Raw genomic sequence first — 23908 nt, 5'->3', positions numbered from 1 at the left:
AGCTAGAAGCAGAAACTAATGTTTCACTTCAAGGTGACTTTACTGTTTAACTGACTATTCTCCTTCCTCCTCCTCACCAGTTTGAACAAGCAGCAGATGCAGAGATTGCCTGGATCACAGAAACAGAGAAGAAGCTCAAATCACTTGGTGACATAAGGCTTGAACAAGATCAGACCTCTGCTGAGTTACAAGTTCAAAAGGTAATGCGATGTACTGAAAAACTATAGATTCCTTGTACAGATGTCTATGTATTCAGTTTAACTGCAGGTCTCTTCAAATTTTATGGAAGGATATAGTGCACACTCTCTGCATTACCCTGTTTTTATTTTGAATGAGAATATTTCAGCCTTTTGCTTTTGATATTTGATAGCTCCATGTTGTCTTCTTGTTTTAAACGAGTAATGTGCGAGATTGGGTCTTGGTACATCTTGTCCTGTGCCACCTGTGTATTGGTGCTGCAGAGAACTCAGTCCCTGTGTAAGGATAGTGAAGATCTCCGGCAATTGCCCAGTGACACAGAGCAAGGCGGAGGTATGCCCTCATCTCAGTGACCCCTTCATGTGCTTTTATTGTTTTATCCATTGGAGTCCTAAACCATCTATTCCATAATGGGTCTGTGTTCTGTAGTTCTGAATGTTACCTGGGCAAATCGCATTGAACAACCCACCAAAAAGTTTGTTCAAGCAAAACATAAACCAATGGAAAGGATGTTTCACTTGCTCAGTATCTGTCCATTGCAGACAGCCCATGATTGTTGGCCTCTGATTCGCTTAAACCTTTATGTATTAGCTTTAGACATTAGCCAAGGAATCAGATAATTTGAAGGGGATAACTGAAAAACTAATCTGGAAAAATAAAATTTAATTGAGTTATTTGTCAACCTGTGATAAAAAGATACAAGGAAGCAGTTAGTCATGATGCTTTCAAATACCACAGAATCACTACAGTGTAAATAGAGTCCATTCAGTTCATCAGCTCTGCACCAACCTTCTGAAGAGCATCCACCTTTTCCCCATAGCCCCCCATTTATCATAGTTAACTCACCTTGCCTGCAAGCTACAGGGCAATTTAGCATGGCCAATCCTCCTAACCTGTACATCTTTGGAATGTGGGAAGAAACCGGAGGATCCAGAGGAAACTCACACAGACAATAAGAGAACATGCAAACTCCACATAGGCACTCGTCCAAAGCTGGAATTGAACCTGGGTACCTGGCACTGTGAGGTAGCAGTGCTAACCACTGGACCACCATGCCACCCCAATTAGTTAAGTTTCATTCAGAAAGGAGCAGTTTTGAGATATTGTGATGTGGTGAGTGTAACAAGTTTGGGAAGAGCAAGTAACTTTGGACCAATAGTTTTGAAATCTCGCAATCGTTGGGGTCCCGCTCACCTTGGGGAAGATTTTCACCACAGGATCAGGAACGTGACACCCTGATAGATTCTGGCTCCTAACATCACGATTGAAAATCACGTTCTGTTCCAGCTAGCCCAATTAGCAAACTCCTTAAGGAGTTTAAAGGCTGTTAATTGATGGTGAGCAGCTTTTTCATTTCCTCTTCCCTACTAGGATCTTTTGAAAATTGCAAACTGTCCCAAAGGTAGCAGTATCCAGTGTCACCACAGGAATATAATTTTCAAATTGTGCCACACCTCTTCCTAACCCCACCTAGCCTTCTTGTCTAGGATTGTTGTAAATGCTGTGATCAATGAACAATGAATGTTGTTTCATATGATTAGGATGAGGAATGGTGAACAAGAGGCTCTTTTCTCAATATGCCATGCTCTTATTTCAATTTGAATCTTTCACTTAAATCTCAAAGGAAATTGAACTTTACATTGATCAGGACTCCAGATATCCCACAATGACTGGTCTAGTACCTGTTCTTTGTATTACTTTCATATTGTCATTTAATGTAGATTGTGTAGACAGCTTAAAATGATTTTTCTTAGCATTGTGCTGTGTCTGGAATAAAAAAAGGATCGTTTAGAAATAAATGCTGATGTTATTCCTTATGTTTTAAGGCATTTTCAATGGATATTTTGCGGCACAAAGATACAATTGATGAACTTGTTGCAAATGCAGATCAAATTATGAGTTCCTGCACTGAAGAAGAGAAAGCATCCCTGAAGGTATAAGAGCAAACAAAGGAATTCAGTATTAATTACTTTATGTTTGAGCATGTGTAAGGTCCATCAGAACAAGAGCAAATGTTTTGATTTGAGCAGCGAAATGTGAAAGTGAATTAGTTGCTATATGCTGCTGCAACCTGACAAGACCAACGTTATCCCAGTACAAGATGTCTGATTTCAACTTCTGACCACCTCCTGTTGCCCCCCTCTCATACCCATTTGCTATCATGAAGTATGTATTCTGAGTATTGCTGCCTAACCAGAACTATATATAATTTGAGTTTTCCACAGTTGCCTGTACAATTTAGCTACTGCTTCGAACCTTGAGCTGGTCACTTCCTTTTCTTTTTTTTCTCCCCTACTTACCTCTTTTCTTGATCTGTCATCAACCCCTCCTCTCACTTCTTGTCTTTGTTTTTATGTAGCCTTCCTTGCTAAATCCTTATCCCAATCCATCAAAACTTGTTGGAATGTTCTCCTGTCACTGTCCCAGCCTTGATTCCCATTAAGGTAAACTTAGAGCCTCCCTCTCCCTCTGTTTCACTCTCAACTATTCATCAAATCACTTGGTGTTGACTCATTATAATCACCAACACAAAGTGTCTCAACCTGCTATCTCATCGAGCTGCCCATTTGGCCTAACTCTAACAATTTCACCCTCTTGCTGCCAATCCTGTGTACACTTGCCAGTGAATCAGCTGGCATCTACCTATCTGTATCTCTCCACACAGAGTGTTTGTTCACATTTGGATAAGACCCTTACAGTTTATTGTCTACAGTTACATTAGCATTGTGGCTTTAATGGCAAACTGGCTGAGGATCAATGACTAAATAAAAATGTGTCCTCTGGCCACCTTTTCCACTACCAGCCTCATCAAGGCAATCAGAATAGTGGTGTGACTGTAATTACCAAACCATACATTGGCCTCATCCTCTAGTCCTCTGCCTCCTTTGGACATCTCACCTTGTACTGCCCTGTTCACCTCCCTTGGAATTCTTGTTTTCTACTCCTGCACCCGAGAATGATAAAAATTTCTTCGCTGAGATAGTTTCACTGAGTTTCCACAAAAATTATCATCCTTGACTCCAAAGCCTCCACGTCTTGGAATTCCCTCCCAAAGCAACTCCATTTCTATTATTTTTGATGCTCCTTAAAACCTAAATGTTTGGCTACCCTGTCAAAGTATTGGCCTGATGTAGTCCCATGTCAAATTTTGTTTCATATTGCCCATGTGAAGCACCTTGAAATGATGTACTCTGTTAAAGACACCAAATAAATGCAAGCTTTTATTGTGGATACACTGTTCATTTAGTAATAGTAAGTTCAGTTAACTGAAGAGCTTTGTTTGTATTGTAGAACAAACTGGACATGCTTCAAAAACAATATGAGGTGATCAGCCAGATGAATGCAGAGAGATACCTGCAGCTGGAACGGGCTCAGTCTTTGGTCAGTCAGTTTTGTGAGACCTACGAAGAGCTCTGGCCATGGCTTGAAGAGACCCAGGTGTTAATTACACAGTTACCCACACCAGCCATCGAATTTGAGATGTTAAAGCAACAACAGGAAGAGCTTCGGGTAAGGGAATAGATGCATTATGTGCACTCTCTGCAGACTACTGTCCTTGGTTGAACTTCCTTTAGCTTGTGTTGATTCATTAGCCATTTTCATTGACATAAAACAACACATAAGTTGGAAGCTACTATGACCGAGAAGTCTTGCTGTTGTGGAGTTCAGTCTCTAAACATCTCCACCCTGTCACTCATATTCTGTCTTTCTTGCTCTCTTTGTCTGTGTACCCACTCTCTCTCTCTCTCTCTCTCTCTCTCTCTCTTTCTGTCATTATGAAGACAACATCTTTCACTTAATCCGCTTCCTTAATCATTTGTTGTGGAGTACTTTGTGCTACCTTACTATTGTGAAGAACACGATACAGATGCACATTGCGTTTTTCTCATTCACAGCATATATATTAGACAAGTGAATTCTACCATGTATATGAACAATACCACTGGTAATATTCAGAAGAAATAAAACTGTTATTGCTAAATTTAAGAGTGAAAATTTTCACCTGAATTAAGGATAATTTTATTATAGTTGCATGCTAGTAAGGGAATCAAATGGTAGGGTTGTATTTTAAATGTTAATGTTAAATAATTTTCATATAATAAAGTTATGTAGCTATCATTGATGTTGCATAGTCAGCAAAATTGTTTCAATTAAAGTAGAGAGGTTGAGATTCTTTTTTCCCCCTCAGACCATAGAAGGTCAAGATGAGATTTAATTACCGTGCATACAATTGCAAAACGCTCTTGCTCGAGTAAATTGGAAGAACCGATTTATTCTGTCAGACAATACAGATTTATGATAATTGAGAAAAGAATTGGACAGGGTTTATTGATTTTTTTTAACAGACAGAAATGTGATCTGGATTTTATTTCCAAATGGATAGTGGAAACAGGTGCAGTAAAAGTTTTAAAGTTAATAAGATGTAAACTTGAAGGCAAAAGATTTGGAGGGCCATGGAGAAGTTGGAGTGTTGTGTACCTCTTTCGAAGAGCATTATAGACCTATTGGGCTACTACTGTGTTGTATAATGTTTGTTATTGCATGACGAGCTTTGCTGTGCACCATGTGATAATGAGCTGTACAGACCAGGGCGGTCCCAAATCCTATTCCCAGTTTGCTGTTTGCTAGTGGCAACTGGAATGGTGTTCCGATGCTGTTTTTGGATGAAGCAGAAGAGAAATTGATCAAGTTTGTTATTCCCGATTGCACCTAATGACTTTACTTGGCTGTATGAATGTCATTATACTTCTAACCCCCAACAAGAGTTATTTGTATTCTCACTTTAAAAATCATACAACACCAGGTTATAGTCCAGCAGGTTTATTTGGAAGCACTAGCTTTCGGAGCGACGCTCCTTCATCATGTAGTTGTTCTGTAAGGCGCTCCGAAAGCTAGTGCTTCCAATAAACCTGTTGGATTATAACCTGGTGTTGTGTGATTTTTAACTTTGTACACCCCAGTCCAACACCGGCACCTCCAAATCATATATTATCACAACCCTTATGGAAATAGTGAACTTGAAATTAAGCCCTTATTCCATTAGCCATCACAAGTGTTAACATGCCCAATTTAATCTCTAATACAGTTAATGCTAGAACATGACCCCTATGTGAAATGGAAGAAACTCAACCAGATTTAATCAATCCATAAAAACAAAATGCAATAAACTTAACCAATAAAGGATAAACTAATGTGGCATAAACAATTTATTAATTACTAATGCAAGTTTAAGCTATGCCTCCTTTAACTTGAAACGCACACACATTCATTTACATGTAGGATGTACAGACAAATGATGCAGTCTTTTTAGGATTATTGTTAGTGGGAAATACATACAAAAAAAAGCATAAAATGTGTTGATCCAAATTCAAACAAAATGTGGAAATGAGGTGACTTTCTTCGAATTCTTTTCGGCTTTTGCAAGTATATCACGTTGTTGACTGCCATTCGCCCCTCCCTCTCCCCCTCAATTCGGTAACTGGTCTATCAGACCTAGATCTTGACTTAGAAAATACTCTTTGCAAAATTGTTGCGTTGTTTTGTTTTCAGTTAAAAGGAATGATCAGCTTGCTTTCAAGCTTTTTGGAGGTTTGTGTCCTATCTGAACTCACTCCACTCAGTTCAGTGACAAACCATCACTTACAATCAATCAAAACCCTGTTGCTGGACAGTTACTTTGTTTCCCCTCAACCACACGAGTGCCAGCGAGTCTCAAAGATATCAAGTTTCAGCTTTCAGAAAAGTTATATTCTTGTGAATGACCCCACAGTTCCATTTTCCATTATACATATCAGATATACATATATCTCTGTAAAAACTGGCTCATTCTCTGCAATCGAGCAGTCCAAACTTTTATTATTTTCCAGTTTATATTTTCGAATAAAATACATGTCGTCCTTACAACATGAAAAAGCCCTTGAACACCTCCTATCATAACTCATGTGAAGACTGGTCATTAAATTAAGTTATGAAAAGGTTGCAGTCTTGATTGGAAGGATGAATTCAGCCAATTCCCAAGTTCTGGTTAGAGAGGCTTGATGCCAGAGGTTCATTACTGCAGTGATGATTCTGAGTGGGAGGCTGGACTGTGAACTGCCCCCCCCCTTCTATCCTCACCATGAAGCTGTACATTCAGAAGAAACCAAGTTAGGGAAAATAATAATAGAATTTAAGGAAGTGAGATCAAGATGAATGATTGATATTCTTGGAATCCAGTTGAACCATTTGGCTACTCGCCAAGTGTCTGAATTATCACAAGTTATGCAGAATGACAAATTACCTGCAATTATCATTTGTAATCAGCAGCATGAAGGATTTTCGCTTTTTTTGAAATGCTGACTGTTTAATGACAATAACTGCTGATGTTTCAACACCCTTAAAAGGAAATATTTGACCATGCAGATGTTTAATTGTACACTTCTGTAACACTACTTGTCAATGTCACAAAATTTCCAGGAGCTTTTCAGTGTTTTGATCATGATTTGTTTATGATATGTTTAAAACAATTCTTACATGTTGGATTGGTTACAAAACAAATAAGGTCTGACTTTAGCAAATGTGCTAAACTAGCTGTCAGAGTAGCTTAAATCTAGCCGCACTATCACAGTTCAGCACGTCTCATAGAGTCATAGAGATGTACAGTAAGGAAACAGATCCTTTGGTCCAACTCATACGTGCCAAACAGATATTTGAAATAAAACTAGTTCCATTTGCCAGCATCCGGCCCATATCCCTCTAAACCATTCCTATTCATATTCCCATCCAGATACTTTTAAATGTTGTCATTGAATCAGCCTCCACCATTCCCCGTAGCAGCTCAACACACACACACCATCCTCTATGTGAAAACGTTTCTCGTCGGTCCCTTTTAAATTTTTCCCGTCTCACCTTAAAACTATGCCCTCTAATTTTGGATTCACGCCCCCAGTCTGGGAAAAAGATCTACTTTTATTAAACTTGGCACTGATTGGTGAGATCCCTCAAAATGAATACCATTGAGTGTTCAAAGCGTTAGGTACAAGAGGGAGCCATGTTTAGACTTGACAGCGTGGATGCTGAAAGGATATGTCCCACTGTAGAGGAAGCTAGGACCAGAAGTCAAAGTTTTAAAAAGTAAGATTCTCCTATTAGGATTAGATTAGAAGAAATTTCAGAGTCACTGATATCTGGAATTCCCTTTCCCAGAAAGCCACACCTGGATAATTGAGCCAGACTGATTTTTGATTAAAAAGGGATTCAAGATTTTTGATTAAAAAGGGTTGGGGGTGGTGGCGTGAGCATGGGCAGGAAAGTGGAATTAAGGTCACAGTTACACTAAATATGATTTTATTGGCAAAGCAGGTTTGACAGTTCCATATGGCCTGCTCCTGCTTCTGTTTCTCATGACCTTATGGTGCAGTGGTATGACTCTTTCAAGCTCATCAGAATGAACTCCAAACGGCTGGCTGTGAGCTGACACAGAGCTTCTCGGGTGGATCACATATCTCGTTACTGAAGTCTTCTCTAAGCTACCAGCCAATAGAGACCTGCAATTTTCGGATCCTAATGATCATCTCTGGTGGCCTGGTCTTCAGGGATCCAGCCATGAGATGTTAGGCATATGTGAACGTGAAGTTGAACATGAATATGACCACTGTGGCAAGGTCAAGGCATGGATTTCAGTAACCAACCCTTTGCCCTCCCCATCTCTGATTGGTACAAATAGAGGACACCACACTGTGGCAAATAGAAGCAAATAGAATTTTCTAATCCGTTCATTCAGGGATGTTATGACCACCTCTGGAGGAGGTGTAATTTGAACCATGGCCTCTTGGCTAAGAGAGAGGGACACTACCACTGTACCATAAGGTCATGAGAAGCCAGAGCAGGCAGTATGTCCTGTCAAATCTGCTTTGCCATTCAATAAAATCATGTTTAGTGTAACTGTAATATTAATTTCCTGTATCTGTTCACTCCACCGGCCTCAACCCTAACTCTTGGCCCTGTTTTTAATCGAAAATCAGTCTGACTCAGTGATCCAGGTGTTGCTTTTTGGGGAAGAGAATTCCAAAGCTCAGTGACCCTGAAATTTCTTCTAGCCTTTCTCTTAATAGGAGTCTCTTCTTTGTTTTAAACTTTGACACATGGTTCTAGCTTCCACCATGATAGGAAATATCCTTTCAGCATTCACCCTGTCACGCCCCTTAACATTTTTCAATAAAATCACCTCTTATTCCTTTCGATTCCGAGGAATGTAGAATCCCAACAGTGCAGAAAGGTCATTCTGCCCATCAAGACTACATGGACCTTCCGAGGAGCATCCCACCCCGACCCACATTTACCATGGCTAATCCTGCACACTATAAGGCAATGCAACATGCGAATTGACCTAATCTGCACATCTTTGGACCGCGAGAGGAAACCAGAGCATTGGGCAGAAATCCACACAATCATGGGAGAGTGTGCAAACTCCATACAGACAAATACCTGAGGCTGGAATCAAACCTGGCTCCTTAATGCTGAGAGGCAGCACTGCTAACCACTGTGCCACTGAGTATTGGTACCTACTCAGCCTTTCCTCAGAAGATAACCCCTTTATCTCAAGAATCATAGTGAATCTTCTCAGTTTCCAGTGTAAGTACATTCTTCATTAAATAAGGAGACAAAGTCTTTACCCAATACTATAGGGATAATCTCACCAATGCCCAATACAGTTGTAGCAAGACTTTCTGAATTTTAAATTCCATCCCTTGCCGTAAAGGCCAACATTCCATTTGATTTCATAATTATGTGCTGTACCTGTGCACGAACCTTTGTCATGGCACATTCTGCAGTCTGTCTGTATTTACATAATAGTCAACTTTTCTATCCTTTCAACCAAAGTAGAAGAACTCATGTTTTCCCACATTATACTGCAGCTGCCATTTTTTTATCCATTCACTTTATGTTGATCTTTGTCACTTTCACTTTCTAACAATTTACTTTCCTGTCTGTTTTGGTACCAACACATTTGGTTGTAATATAGTTGGGCCCATCACCCAAATTAATATCTGTTCATAAATAGATGAAGTCCTTGTGACATTGCACTCATTAGAGTTTGAGGAGAAAGTGAGGTCTGCAGATGCTGGAGATCAGAGCTGGAAATGTGTTGCTGGAAAAGCGCAGCAGGTCAGGCAGCATCCAGGGAACAGGAGAATCGATGTTTCGGGCATAAGCCCTAGAGTTTGCCAATCTGAAAATTCCCCATTTATCCTGACTTTCTGCCTCCTGTTAGTCTGCCAATCCTCTATTCATATTGTCCCAAACACCATGAGTTATCTATACATGATGCCTTATCGGATGCTTTTTGGAAATCCAAATACAGTATACAGTTAAGGTCCTCTTCATTCACCTTGCTTGTTACAGCCTTAACTAACTCTAATAAGTTTGTCAATCATGATTTCACAAAATGGTGATGACTTTGCCCAATTGAAACATGATTTTCTAAACATCCTGCTACTACCTCCAAATTAATGAACTCTATATCTGTCAAATCGTTATGTGTTGATCCTCTTTCTGAAGGAGAACATGTTACTAGTAATCTAATATGAATATAGCCTGTTAGAATCTTTAATTAATTTACGTTGCCTATCCCTGCATGAGCTTGGACTGACATTAGTCTGGCTCATACAACAGGTGTTGGCATTAAAATTTCATAACATTTTATGAAGTGTTTATATTTAATAAAATGAGCTATTTTCCAAAAACAAAATAAGCACACTTTTCATTGCCCCATCTTGTGGCTTCCAAGCTGTTCAGGGGCTTTGCCTTTTTAGGTGATAACATTTATTTTCCATATTGGCAAATATTCTTTCCTCATCTCCAGTGAAATCCAAGTTTCTTCAGAATGTTTGAGAGTCAGAGAACTTGTTCTTTTTGTGTGGGGTTCACTACAGTTGCTGAGCACTTTGTGTAATTTCTGCTGATGTGTTCTGATCGATATGACGATGTTTATTTCCTAAAGCTGCAGATAGTTAGGGTGAAGGAACCGTTTGAGTTGTCATGTTACATGTGCTGTTCATCACAACTTGATGATAGTGTTCAGAGCTGGATAGGCCGACATTAAAATTGACAACGGCAACAGTGCATTTAAAATCTTACATTTTTTAAAGAGGGCTGTGGAAAAGTGTGTGAGAGCTCCAGCAGAAACTCCAGTTACCATTAAATGTACTTCTTAAGCACGAAGAAAAAGCTGACTCATTTTCTCTTTATCCTTTCCCAACTCTCGTCTTAATTGTCCTTGTTTTAAAGTAACTCCCTTTCTTCATTGCTGTAAAATTTGCAGCCTCTGTGACGAGCAGTGAACTACTTTCCACAACTGTCAAGAGATCTTTCTATCTGGAATCCATCAAAAGCTGTGAACAATTTACCAATGGCCATATAGCACGGAAGAAGGCAATTCATGCAAGCATGCTTTTACCAGCACTTTGAAAGAGCTATCTAGTCAACCCAACTATCCCACTTTCCTCCCAATGCCAGGCGATTTTTGTTTCCTCCTTTTTCAAGGATTTGTCCAGTTTCTTTTTTTGAAAGTAACAAGTGATCTTCTTTTCAGGCAGTGCACTCTGGATCTTAACCATTCTGTGTTAAAATAGCTCTCCTCATCCCAAACTCTCACCGAGGTTCTTTTGCCAGTCTCAATAAATTTGACCACTATTCATTGAACCTCCCGCTAATGACAACAGTTTATCCCAATTCATGCCATCTGATCCCCTCAATTTTGAATGCATTTATTAAATCATCCCTTAACCTTTTCTCTAAGGACAATAATTGCTGCATCACCAGTGTGTGAAATTTCTGCAGCCCCATTTCAGATTTCCTCTTCACTCCGTCTCATGCCTTGACATCTATGTAAAAGGATGATGTCTAGGATTCACCAGAGTTTAATTTAGAGGAGGTATTTTTGATTTCAGTCTATGACTCTGTTTTATAAACTGCCCTTCTTAGCTTCAAAGCGAGTTTACTAAAAATGATCCTGTTGTCCAATGACCTTGACAACTGCCTGCTGCAAAATTGGCTGCAGATCTGTTGATCTTTGGTACATCAGAAAGAATCCAGACCTGGCATTGTGGTGATTTCCCTCTTGCATTGTTAACATTCACTGAGCTCGCTCAGCTGCCAGCCACAATTGATGTACATTACTATTAAATATTGACAAATTAAGATAGTTGGAGTGAAGACAACAGTTGTCCTCATCCCTCCAGCCCATGGTGTCTTTGAAGCTTACTGTTTATTGTTTCAGTAAAATGCTTCTCAAAAACAAGAAAGTAGTTCACCTTTCTGTCGGTATATGAATGGACATTTTAGTTTGTTATGGTTTTGACTGGGATGTGCCAATAGCAGTCCGTGGCTAAGATTTTTATACCATTATGAATAAGTGTAAGTGATGGAAAACAAGTGGTTACTTGCTTTTGAAGAAGTGTCTTTTTTCTGACTCTCATATCTGCACATAAAACAAATTTAAATCCAAAGAAACAAAGGTGACAGCTTTCTGTATTTAACTCTTTTCCTTTGGCCCAGTGTCTCACCAGTTCATGGAAGATGGTGGTTTGGCCTTTGGGACCTGGGTTACTTGAACATGAGAAAAATAATTTGGAGAAGCCCCCAAAAACAGATTGCAAAAGCTCCAATTACTTGTGTGGTCCTCAAGTGAATGTATTGCACACACCCTCTTGCTGAAATCATGGTGTATTATATACATGTTCTGATGCAACTGTTCTTTATGGAACAAATTAACCAAGTTGATATAAGTTGATAATGTACATTTTCTTGGAAGAATCAGTTTATGGACAGTCATATCTTCTGAAGCAGGTGAATGATTTGTGTATCAATGAATACATTTTCTTTTCTTCACAAATACTACTTTTCTCCTATTCAGCTTAATTAGATAACTCTTCTTTCAGTGCGAGTTACAGACTATTTCAGATTTTAGACCAAAAGTAGAACCTTCACCCATGATGTCATCTTCAAAGGGCTTGTTTATTTTAATTTCTTTTTTTAAATTTAAAATGGCTCATAAAGTGGATCACTGCCAGGCTATGATTGTTTTCATTGGCTCCCTAGAACATTTACACCAGTGAGTTCAGAGGTCATCAAAGTCGCATATGTGGAATTAGTTTGATCATCAAAATGCTTGAATGCACAAATTGAATGATAATGATGTGCCAAATTCCTCTTTCTAAATGCTGCTTTTATGATTTGACTTTTGGAATTGTGGCATCGTGTTTTTACAGAAGAGTTTGTGTTCCAGTTTTATGCGCATGCATAAAAAAAAGCTATCTACCGTGTTGAGGAAATTAGAATTAGTGGTTGTAGTGGCACACAAAACCGAAGACCTCTTCAGGTCACTTGTCCTTTTCCCATTCCTCATACCCTTCTTTTTTTGTTTCCCAATTTGTTAGTCAGCTCCCAGACTGAACACATCCCTTTTTAATTTCAACGCAAGTTCAAGAAATCAGCTGTTTTTCATAACTCTTGCTGCTAACGAATCAGAGAGTCTAAGAACACATGTCTACATCAGCTTGTTGGAAAAGCAACCTGTGCCACTGCCCTATGTTCCTTTCACTGTTTTCCTGCTGCTTCTCTTATTAAACTTGATTTTCAATGAATTTTTCCATCATAGTGTAATTGAAACTGACACACAGATGTGAAATTAAAATCATTTATCTGCTGGTTGGAGTCAGCTGTTGTGCAGTTGGTAACACACTTGCCTTTAGGGTCACAAGGTTGGTGGTTCACATCCCATTCAAGGGCTTAAGCACAAATCTAAATTTAATACTTATTTGGGATTGTTAACAGAGTTCTGTACATTGCCTTCTTAGATGGATGTAAATGACCCTATAATATTTTTTAAAAATCTAGGGAGCTCACTCTGGTGTCCTGCACAATATGTATTCCTTCAAAATCACCAAAATCATGATCATCTGGTTAATATCACCTTGTTATTGTGGAACTTTTGTGAGTACAGATTGGGTGATGTTCCCACACGACAACACTTATGAGGTAGTTCATACACTATAAAATGCTTATGGACATCTGTTGGTCATGAAAGGTACTGTAAGAAAGCAACTTTTTGTGGTCATTAAGATGTTGGAAGTGAAGATTTGAGATTCTTTTGAGGGTACTTAATCTGTGCAGTTTTTAAGTTTTTTGTTTGACAGTAGTTAAGTGTCTATTATTGGTCCAGGCAATCAATTGTTAAACATTTGTGTAGAAAGTAGGTTAATTAGAACTTGAGTTTACAGCAAGCTTCTTGTAAACTGAGCAATATTTCTTTTTCATTTTTGATAGAAATATTTTTACATTGTTAAGTGATCCCCATTATTTAATCAGAGATGGGGTATCTAGATATGAAAGAATCGTCCACATTGAACTTCATAGTTAGGTACACATCAAATTCACAGTAATGGTATTAGAACTGAGTGATTATAACCATCAGAAAAGCTTGTTTTATTTTACTTGTTAGGAGAAAATTAAGGGGTTACCTATGATAGGGTAGATATCAAGAGATAGGGTGGAATGGACTTACACTCTTTGGTCTTCAGAGGAACAAGATTGATCTCTTGGAAATATGCAGAGAGTGAAACAATCATTAGGCAAACACTGATTTTCCATGCATTTTTATTTTCCACTAACTTGAAAAATTTAGGCAGCACTTTTAAATCCAAACGAGGATGTGGTCCACAAAAACAGTTTCAACTACCATATTGTGAACTTCAGTGAAAAAAGTGATTGAACACAATAAAAAATTGATTTCCAATTCACTGCACGCTATCATCACAGCACTAGTGAAGATGAGATTTACCCCCATGACGGATAAGCGGTGAGGTTAGTGCTTAATCGACACAGTGATTCTGTTTCCCCTAGTTGGAGAGGATAGATCAAGCTCAGTGAGCTAACGTACATACTCATCATCAATCTGAGCTACAAATCTTCTCACTTAGGACTGAGATGAGGAACAGTACCTTCACTCAGAGTGTTATCAGTTTTTGGAATTCCATATCTCAACGGGATGTGGATACTCCCTTATTAAGTAGGGATATTCGCATTCAGAAAAATCAAAGGAGATGTGGATTTGTGGCAAAGTCCAATTTAAATTGAGATACAGCTACGGCTATAAATAAAGGCACAGAATTTATAGCCTTACAATTGTGCCCTCCACAACCACTTGATGAAGGAGCAGTGCTCCGAAAGCTAGTGTGCCTCCAATTAAACCTGTTGGACTATAACCTGGTGTTGTGTGATTTTTAACTTTGTACACTCCAGTCCAACACCGGCATCTCCAAATCATAGTCTGAAGGAGGCTTATGGTCTACTTCTGCTCCTATTTTGCGTATCCTTATGGTTTTAAGATAATTCCAGTTGTGAGGGATACTGGAATATGTGTTCATTAATATATGATAATCAAGAATAGATCCAGTAGGAAATTCAAAAGCAGCTTGTTTACCCAAGAGTGCTGTAAAATGTGGAACTCACTCCCACAAGAAATTGGTGCACCTTGGATATATTAAAGGGGATGTTTGGATAAGCATGTGAAGGAGAAAAGAGAAGGATGTGTTGACCGGGTAGCTTGAAGAGAATAGGGAGGAGCTTATGTGGAGCACAGAGTCCAGTTAGGCTGAACGGCCTGGTTATGCACTATTAGAGTGGTGCTGGAAAAGCACGGCAGGTCAGGCAGCATCCGAGGAGCAGGAAAGTTGACATTTCCTGCTCCTCAGATGCTGCCTGACCTGCTGTGCTTTTCCAGCACCACTCTAACCTTGACTCTGATCTCCAGCATCTGCAATCCTCATTTTCGCCAGGTTATGCACTATACCTTAATTAGTTTGGTGCAGGTAATATAGATGTAAAGGACATAACCGAACTTTGGAAACATAATGTGTGCAAAATACTTCCACTGTGCTTCCAATTTCCCAACAAAACAGATCTCTTGTCTTATATGACATGTTATTCTGTCATTGTAAATATTAAAGTCCAGTATATTCTTCCATCTGTACATGGAAAGGTACTGTTATCCACTCACTACATATTTGAAATTGTGACAAGTACTCCTAACAGGATAAGGCAACTTTAATGGGAATGTGCTTGCTTTAAATATTGACAGATGCTTTATTCTATTTCAGCAACTGCGGGAGCTGATAGCGGAACACAAGCCTCACATAGATAAGATGAATAAAACTGGACCTCAATTACTGGAGTTAAGCCCTCGGGAAGGTTTGGGCATTCAGCAGAAGTACACAGCAGCTGACGCACTTTACAGTAAGATCAAAGAGGACGTTAAACGAAGAGCCACCTCACTGGACGAAGCCATTTCTCAATCCACTCAGGTATGAACTGCATAACCATTAAACTGACCTGGTTGCTATTATTTTCCACATGACAGCTTTCTGTTAAACTAAACTGGAAAGTGGTAGAACTTAAATTGGTATCTATAAAATCGAACTGTTCGAAAAGGAGTTTGTGATACCACATGACATGAAATCCACTGCAAGTGTTGATGCAATCTGTTCTGTTACCTATGACCCTCTTGCCCAGTGTGTTTTAAGTAGTTAATGTCATTCAGAGAGACCAAGAGTCATAGAGCATAGAAACAGACCCTTCGGTCCAACTTGCCCATGCCGACCACATTCCTAAATTAAACTCGTCCCATTTGCCTGCGTTTGGGCCATACCTCTCCAAACCTTTCCTATTCATGTACTTATCCAAACGTCTTTTAAATGTTGTAATTTAACTTGCATCCACCATTTCCTCTGGCATATCATTCTACACATGAACCACTCTGTGTAAAACATTGCCCCACATGTTCTTTCTAAGTTCTTCTCTCACCTGAAAAATATGTCCCCGGTTTTGAGCCCCAACTCCAACCACGCCCCTTGGGAATAGAATCATAGAATCCCTACAGTGTGGAAACAGGCCATTTGGCCCAACAAGTTCACACTGACCCTCTGAAGAGTATCCCACCTAGACTCATTCCCCTATCCTATTGCTTTACATTTCTCTGGACTAATGCACCTAATCTGCACATCCATGGACACTGTGGGCAATTTAGCATGGCCAGTTCACCTTACCTGCACATCTTTGGACTGTGGGAGGAAACCAGAACACCCAGACGAGACCCATGCAGACACAGGGACAATTTGCAAACTCCACACAGACAGTCACCCGAGGCTGGAATTGAAGCCAGCTCCCTGGTACTGTGGGACAGCAGTGCTAACTGCTGATCCACTGTGCTGCCCACTAGACCATTGCTACTCACCTTATCTATGCCCGTCGTGATATTATAAACGTCTGTAAGGACACCCGTCCATTCCCAGTAACATTCTGGTAAATTGATTTTTAACCTTTTCCAATTTAATAATATCCTTCTTGTAGCAGGGCAAACAGAACTGCAAACACTACTTCAGATTAGACCTAACCAACATCCTGCACAATCCTCAACATAATGTCCCAACTCCTATACTCAGTGACCTGAGGAATGAAGGCAAGCATACTAAACCCCTTCTTAACCACCCTGTCTACCTGCAATGCAAACTTCAGAGAATTATGTATCTTCACCTTCTCTTTGTTCTACAGCACTACCCTGGGCCATACCCTTAATTGTATAAGTCCTGCCCTTGTTTGTTTTACCAAAATGCAATACCTTGCATTTATCCGTTGGCAGCACGGTGGCTCAGTGGTTAGCACTGCTGCCTCACAACACCAGGGACCTGGGTTCAATTCCAGCCTGTTTCCACACTGTAGGGATTCTGTGATCTATCGAAGTTAAACTCTATCTGCCACTCCTCAGCCTATTCACCCAATTGATGAAGATGATTTTGTAATTTTAGATAACTTTCTTCACTGTCCACTATGCCCCAATTTTGGTGTCATCTGCAAACTTTACTAACCATTTATCCTAAATTCTCACCCAAATTGTTCATATAAATGACAAACAAAAGTGGGCTCAGTTCCGATCCCTGTGGAACACCACTGGTCACAAGCCTCCAATCAGAAAAACAACCCTTCACCACCACCCTCTGTCTCCTACCATCAAGCCAATTTTGTATTCAGTTGGCAAGATCACCTTGAATACCATGTGATCTAACTTTAGACTACCATGTGGAACCTTGTCAAAGGCTTTACCAAAGCCCTTGTAGACATTGTCTACCACTCTGCCTTCATCTGTCTGTTTGGTTACATCCTCAAAAAACTCAATCAAGTTTGTAATCACTATTTCCCATGCACAAAACCATGCAGACTATCCCTAATCAGTCCTTGTTTCTCCAAATGCATGTAAATCCCGTCTCTCAGAATCATCTCCAGCAACTTACCCATTTACCCATTCATACTTTTCATTTAGTTATCTTCCATTTTTTTTAAACTATAAATTTCTGAAATTAACTTTTATTTTCTTTTTGTCTCTCATTTCATCTGTCACCTTTCTGCTTCCATATCATCAATAAAACTTTTAACTTTCCCAAACATTGTGTTGTGGCGTAAAATGATCATCAAGGTTTTGGAGGTGAGCTTAAACATTTGTTATCGTGTGTGTGCTTCCTCCCGTGCCTTTATTGGTTTTAATATTGTTACTTGTAATTTATTTAATTGTTTTATTTAAAAATAATTACATTGTAATTAGTGGTTCACATTGATCATTAGCTATCAAAATGATTTATGCATCCGTTAAAAATGCCACAGTTTGAAAAAGAGCTTTCTGACTTACCTTCTTCTAATCTACTAACTGATAAGTTTAACATTTGAAGCTGCTTGTCTGTCTGACTGTGGTGAAAAGTATTGGATAACCAGTGGAAAATGCTCATGTGCATTGTAGCTTACATACCAGTGTGAATCGCTTCTACACTTTCCAGCTATCTTAATTTCTCCCTAAGGAGAGATGTTTCTGGAACTTGCTATGCTAAATGCCTGAACACCAAAGGTTTTCTTAATTTGGAATTCTGTTTTTCCTAGTTGTGAGTCATAAGGCATTAGTTCTAATGTTTCTTAGGTTACTGATAAACTTTTCTTCATTTATGATGCAAGTGATGAAACTTGGGTTGTAATCCTGCACTTTGTTTGTCCACTTATGTCCCCAGCCCAGCCTTTTCCTGATTTTTATTTTTTTTCTCTTTGCCTTTCCTCTTCTTGTCATTCTCTCTGTGTTTCTTCTTTTCTGTCTGTCTCTCTCCCCCCCCCCCCCCCCCCCCCCCCAACTCCTCCACCAACCGTTCTGTCTCTGTCCTCCCCTCGCCCCATTTGTCTCTATTTCCCGGTTCCTCACCCCAGCTGACTCTGCCCTCCCATCTGTCTCTCTCCACCCCCCTTATCCTGTCTGTTTCTCTTCCTCTGCCCTTACCCAATGTGTCTCTCTTCTCATCCTCCCTAACCCCATTTGTCTCTCTTCACCTTTGCCCTGTCTTCCCTCTTTTCCCCCTGCCCCATCCGTCTGTTTCCCTCCCTCACACTCTTACAGCTACTTCTCTGACTCGTAATTTATTATGGTGCATTTTTTCCAATGTAACCCCCTTAAGTAACTGGATATGTTGAATTTACTTTCACAAGCTTGCTTCTCACTAATCCTTTGCTGAAAAGGTATATTGGGTGTTAATTGGCAGAAGGCTATATTGGGCTGGTTGTGCCAACCTCTGAAAATTCAGTAGGAGCTACCACTCAGTCCCAGGGCTCACATGTTAACCAGGGAATCTGTGCCAATAGCTACTGATTTGGAGAGAAAAACTGCAAGGCTATTTGAAAAAGAGCATAGAACTAGTACTGATGGGACAGCTCTGTCCCAGAGCCAGCACAAACATGAGGTCATGAATAGCCTCCTTCTGTGCTGTATCCTTCTCTGTACTCTGTGGGATGTCCACTTGGGTATGATATTAAAGTAATGTGGATTGCCACTGAGTAACATGGAGCACTTCCTCAGCTGCTACAAATAAGCAAATATCATGGTCATTAGGTAGCTACAGTGTCCAGAATGGGACCCATTGAAATGTCCTTAAACCCCTTAATGATTGAGGCCGGCACTATTCCAGAGTACAGTCTCCGTGTTCCATGCTCCTAAGTGCCCTAGTTCATTCTTAGGACAAGGAACCTAGGAAAATGGTGGGCAAAAGAGTCTGTGATAGGGATAGATTTAATAATTTCTTCAGAAGACTAGGGTTAATCCAGACCCAGTCAGCATAAGCTTATCGAAGGTTATTGTGCTTTCATAAAATTATCTGACAAACAGAGAAAGGGAATGCAGTGGGTTCTCCATATATGGAGCTTTAGAAGTTGATAAAAGACATTGCAAAAATTAAGACAAGACGTGTTGAAGAGAATGTACCTCTATCGATAAGAAGTTGGTGAGGAGAGACTGCACGTGGCCACACATCTCTTTGTACTCCAGGCTCTATACTCTGATGAGTGCTATTAATGACCCTAATATTCCCACCTTCTTGTAGTTCCATGACAAGATCAGCCCCATGCTCGAAGCCCTGGAGCGCATTGCCATCAGATTGCAGCAACCACCTTCCATCTCTGCTGAGGTGGAGAAAATCCGAGAGCAGATCAGCGAAAACAAGAATGTGACCATGGAACTCGAGAAGTTGCAACCAGCATTTGAAACCCTTAAGCAGCGAGGCGATGATCTGATTGGACGTTCTGAAGGAGCTGACAAAGATTTCTGTGCAAAAGGTAGTTTTGATATCACCGCTTTGATTTTTGTCTGTTTATAATTCATTGAATGGATGCATTAAATACTGGCTAGTAAGGTATGGTGACTAATTATGCTTATCAGTTTATGACTAAATCTATTTTAAAATGGAAATCTCAAATCAAAGGCCAACAGAACACTGTCCATTATTAAAACTCCAGCATTTCTAACCAGCGTTTTTAAGTAATTCCGAGATTCTGGGGAACCCTAGCAGGGTCAGCAGTTATTGTCTGTCTCCCAATACTTAATAAAGCTGAGGGATCTGCGAGACTATTTCAGAGGACAGTTAACACTGGAGAGCGACTGCAGCCACATGCAGGCCAGGCTGGGGAATAAAAGCCTGCTTCCTGCCTCAAGGACATTGTGTGAACTAGTCAGATTTTCACAACATGGTCATGTTTATTGATGACATATTTACTTCCAGGTTTATTAAAAATTAATTCAAATTTACCAATAGCGGTTCTGTAGATTGGATTTTGTAAATTATTAGTCCAGACTTTTGAACTACCCATCCAATGACATGACCATTCAACCATGCTTTCTCACCCATAAGCCTAATGGGCAACTTCTTTCTGATGAGACTTTTGTACTTTCAGCTGTTCAAGACCAATTGGACAAGATGGTTTTCTACTGGGCTGACATCAAAGCGCGGGCAGAGGAACGGGAAGCAAAGCTGCTCGATGTGATGGACCTGGCTGAAAAATTCTGGTGCGATCATTCTGCTCTGATTGTCACCATTAAAGACACCCAGGACTTAATCCGAGAACTGGAGGAACCCGGGATAGACCCATCAGTTGTTAAAGAACAGCAAGAGGCTCTGGAGGTTAGGAAACCTGCTGTATTGATGGCCTTTGTTCCGGTAGATTCTTGCACCATCCATTGGGAAAATATCCTAGGTGTTCTATGCGTAAATAGTGACTATGTAATTGCAAGGTTTGTGAAGGTTTGTAGCTCAGGTTGAGGTTTAGGGTGTAAATTTGCTCGCTGAGCTGTAGGTTTGATATCCAGACGTTTCATTACCTGGCTAGGTAGCATATAAATAGAAAGCAGGAGACAACAGCTTCGCTTCACTTGGAGGTCACCACTGATGATGTTACCTAGCCAGGTAATGAAACATCTGGATATCAAACCTACAGCTCAGCGAGCAAACCTACATCCTAAAGTGACTGTGTAAGCTGTAAATGTGTATACCATTCTTTCTTGAGGGAATTGTTTTATATTTTTATAATATTTTAAAATACGGGCTGAAGGGCCTGTGTTCTAATATGTGATTTCATAATGGGGGAGCCAATTAGTTCAGTTGGCTAGACAGTGAGTATGTGAATCAGATTAATGCCAGTAGTATGAGTTCAATCCCTGGTCAAGCTCAGGTAGATGCCTTCTTGCTGTAGTTATAGTTAAATTAAAACAAATCATACTGTGGCATACTTCGGCAGTTGATTGTCAAAGATATGCCTTTGTGCACTGATCTGAAGAAGTAGAAACTTGGTATTGAAGGTAGTGGGGTGAAATATCATTTTATTCTTGGACTGTAGCTCTCTATGTGCTAAAAATGGCGATGGTAGATTTGGAAGAGAGGAGTTTGCGTGGATGCAAGAGTCGTCATTGGGACTCCCACTTGCTGTAACACTCGTCTGTTTTTCCAACCAAGTCCAAAGTCTGCCTGACAATCTGATTGATTCACATTATTGAATTGATAGGGTTTACTCCCCTGTTGGGCAATGTTAGAATTCTGTTTCTTTCTCAATTATCATAATCTTAATGTGCATTCAAATTCCCCTGGAATCACACTAAGCCTGAAAGATTTAAATTGATTTTTAATCGTGTGAAGATACCCAACACTTGAGAAAGAGGACTCTGCAAGGACACATTAATGAATAGTTAAGTTCCACAACTAATCCATTTCTGTATATATGTGTATTGACACCTGGGCAGGGGACCTCAAGGTTACTGACAGCTGTGGAACCGTAATCTAAGAGGGGATTGGAAAAATGTTTCTCTTGAAGTGTAGGAGAAAAGTTTTTGAGAATGTAGAGCACCTTGGGAAGAGTAATTTTAAACTTAGAGGGAGCACTGCTTACTTTGTAAGATTGTTCTCATTTCTGTAGATTCTTACATTTTATTTGATTTAATTTTTCTTTTCTAGACAATCAAAGAAGAAGTTGATGGGCTACAGGAGGAACTGGAGATAGTTCAGAACCTTGGAGCCGAGTTGACTGCAGCCTGTGGAGAGCCCGATAAACCCGTGGTGAAGAAAAATATAGACGAGGTGTGCATGCATGTGTCTGGGAGAACCATTTTCTATTGAAACCAGCCAGCTCAGAAAGAGGATGCTTAAGATGTTTTGTGATGCATTATGAAGAGCAACTTCACATTCTATGTGATGAGTGAAGGCTCATTGTCAGCAAGTTAATTGGTCTGTTGAGATTGTGTTCATTCACATGGAGAAATATTGAGCAGCCACTTTTTTTTAATAATGATGAATGAAAGCATCACTCAACTTGGAATTCACAGTCGTTAGAAATTAGAAATTCCCATTTGAAATTAGGGCAGGAACAGACCATTTGGCCATTAAAGCCTGCTCCACAACTCAACAAGATTATGGCTACTTTACTATCCTATCCTTTATCTCTTCATTTTAGTGCACAAAATAAAAATCTGTGAACCTCCTTGAATATACACAATGACTGAGCATCCACAGCTGTCTGAGAAGTCCAAACATTCACAACTTTTTAGTGGAGACATTTCTCCTTATCCCTGATCAAAGTGCCCAATCTTTATTCTGAGATGATGATGACCCTGTGTTCTGGAATTCCCAGACTTTGCTGAGCTTCTGTTGAATTTTATGCTTCAGTTAGATTATCCCTGCTTTTTTAAACTCCAGGAAATATAGGGCTCATCTACTCCATCTCTCCTCATTGGACAATCCCCTCAAGCCAGGAAATGTGGTGAAGTGAGGAGAGCCCTTTTTGCAAGACTAGCTGCCAAATTTTAAGTTTAAAGAACCAATATTAATGCTGGTGGGTAAGTAGGGTGAATGCGGAGGAGTATAAGTAGATGAGTGGGTACTTGAGTCAGATGTGAAGGGCTAGTTGGTTCTGGGCAAGATGTAGTCTGATTGTATTTTGAGGATGGGTGAATCAATTGCAGAGTTAGCAACACGTTACACTTTTTTTTCATCTGTCTAACCTGGGTGACCATTCAGGTACATACTTTAGAACTATCTCAAGCTTCTGACTCTAGTTCAGAATCTGAGACACTTGTGGAGTGTTAACAGCAAGATATCAACTCCTTAGAAGTTTAAACATCCCAGTCAATTCCCACATCAGTCTGGACATCAGGACCCCCGCATAGTCCCAACATCCATTTGCAGTCATGTGTTCAGTCTGTTTGTGGAATATTTGACCATTATGAATTTCAGGTTCCCTGTTACCAAGTCCCTAATAATCAGTTTTAGCATTTTGCCTCCTGCTGTTTGATATTAGACTAATTTTCCTGTAATTCCTTGTTTTCTTCCTTCTATCTTAAACAGCAGGATTGTGATTGCTGCATTCCAATCCTTTGTAACAGATCTAGAATATAAGTATTTATGGAAGATCAAAGTCAATACATCTGCAATTTCTGCAACTTCTTCCTTTAAAAACTTAGGAAGCAGCTCATCAAGTCCAGGGAACTTGTCACCACTAAATCCCAGTAATTTATCCAGTACTAACTTATTTTACTTCTAATGAGGATGATGCACAACAGACAAATGTGGCATACAACAACAACCAATCTCCTGCCAAGCAGCAACAGCAACATATTAATTTGTTTTCTTTCCCTCATTCTACTAGACTCTTGATTCCCTGTTATTCCCAATAAGATATTGGCCATGATGAGCCTATTGTAGAGGGCAGGCTGTTTTTTGATTCTGGCTCTCTTCTGGAAATAGTCTGAGGTGCTGAATTTTCCTTTTGTTTAGCCAGGTGGGAGTGGGAGTGCTTACCTATTTCTGATGACACATTTGTGAGGTTTTAT

The 23908-nt window shown here is 39.8% G+C and overlaps 1 protein-coding gene across 20 annotated transcripts in view; it reads left to right on the top strand.

Annotated features, from left to right (window-relative positions):
* The window catches only part of dst (dystonin), a 617802-nt gene that overhangs the window by 510406 nt on the left and 83488 nt on the right, over nucleotides 1-23908 (top strand). For all 20 annotated transcript variants that reach the window (XM_087979186.1, XM_087979173.1, XM_087979215.1 and 17 more), the window contains 7 exons: nucleotides 81-200; nucleotides 2025-2132; nucleotides 3490-3708; nucleotides 15339-15542; nucleotides 19641-19872; nucleotides 20488-20714; nucleotides 22038-22160. In XM_087979186.1, the coding sequence (XP_087835312.1) occupies nucleotides 81-200; nucleotides 2025-2132; nucleotides 3490-3708; nucleotides 15339-15542; nucleotides 19641-19872; nucleotides 20488-20714; nucleotides 22038-22160 (1233 nt within the window). The remainder of the gene's footprint in view (nucleotides 1-80; nucleotides 201-2024; nucleotides 2133-3489; nucleotides 3709-15338; nucleotides 15543-19640; nucleotides 19873-20487; nucleotides 20715-22037; nucleotides 22161-23908) is intronic.

Source organism: Chiloscyllium plagiosum, unplaced genomic scaffold (assembly GCF_037043375.1).
Source record: "Chiloscyllium plagiosum isolate Xiang-an unplaced genomic scaffold, Cpla_swu_hap1 HiC_scaffold_3, whole genome shotgun sequence".
NCBI lineage: Eukaryota > Metazoa > Chordata > Chondrichthyes > Orectolobiformes > Hemiscylliidae > Chiloscyllium > Chiloscyllium plagiosum.
This window is presented reverse-complemented; position numbering and strand designations above follow the sequence as displayed.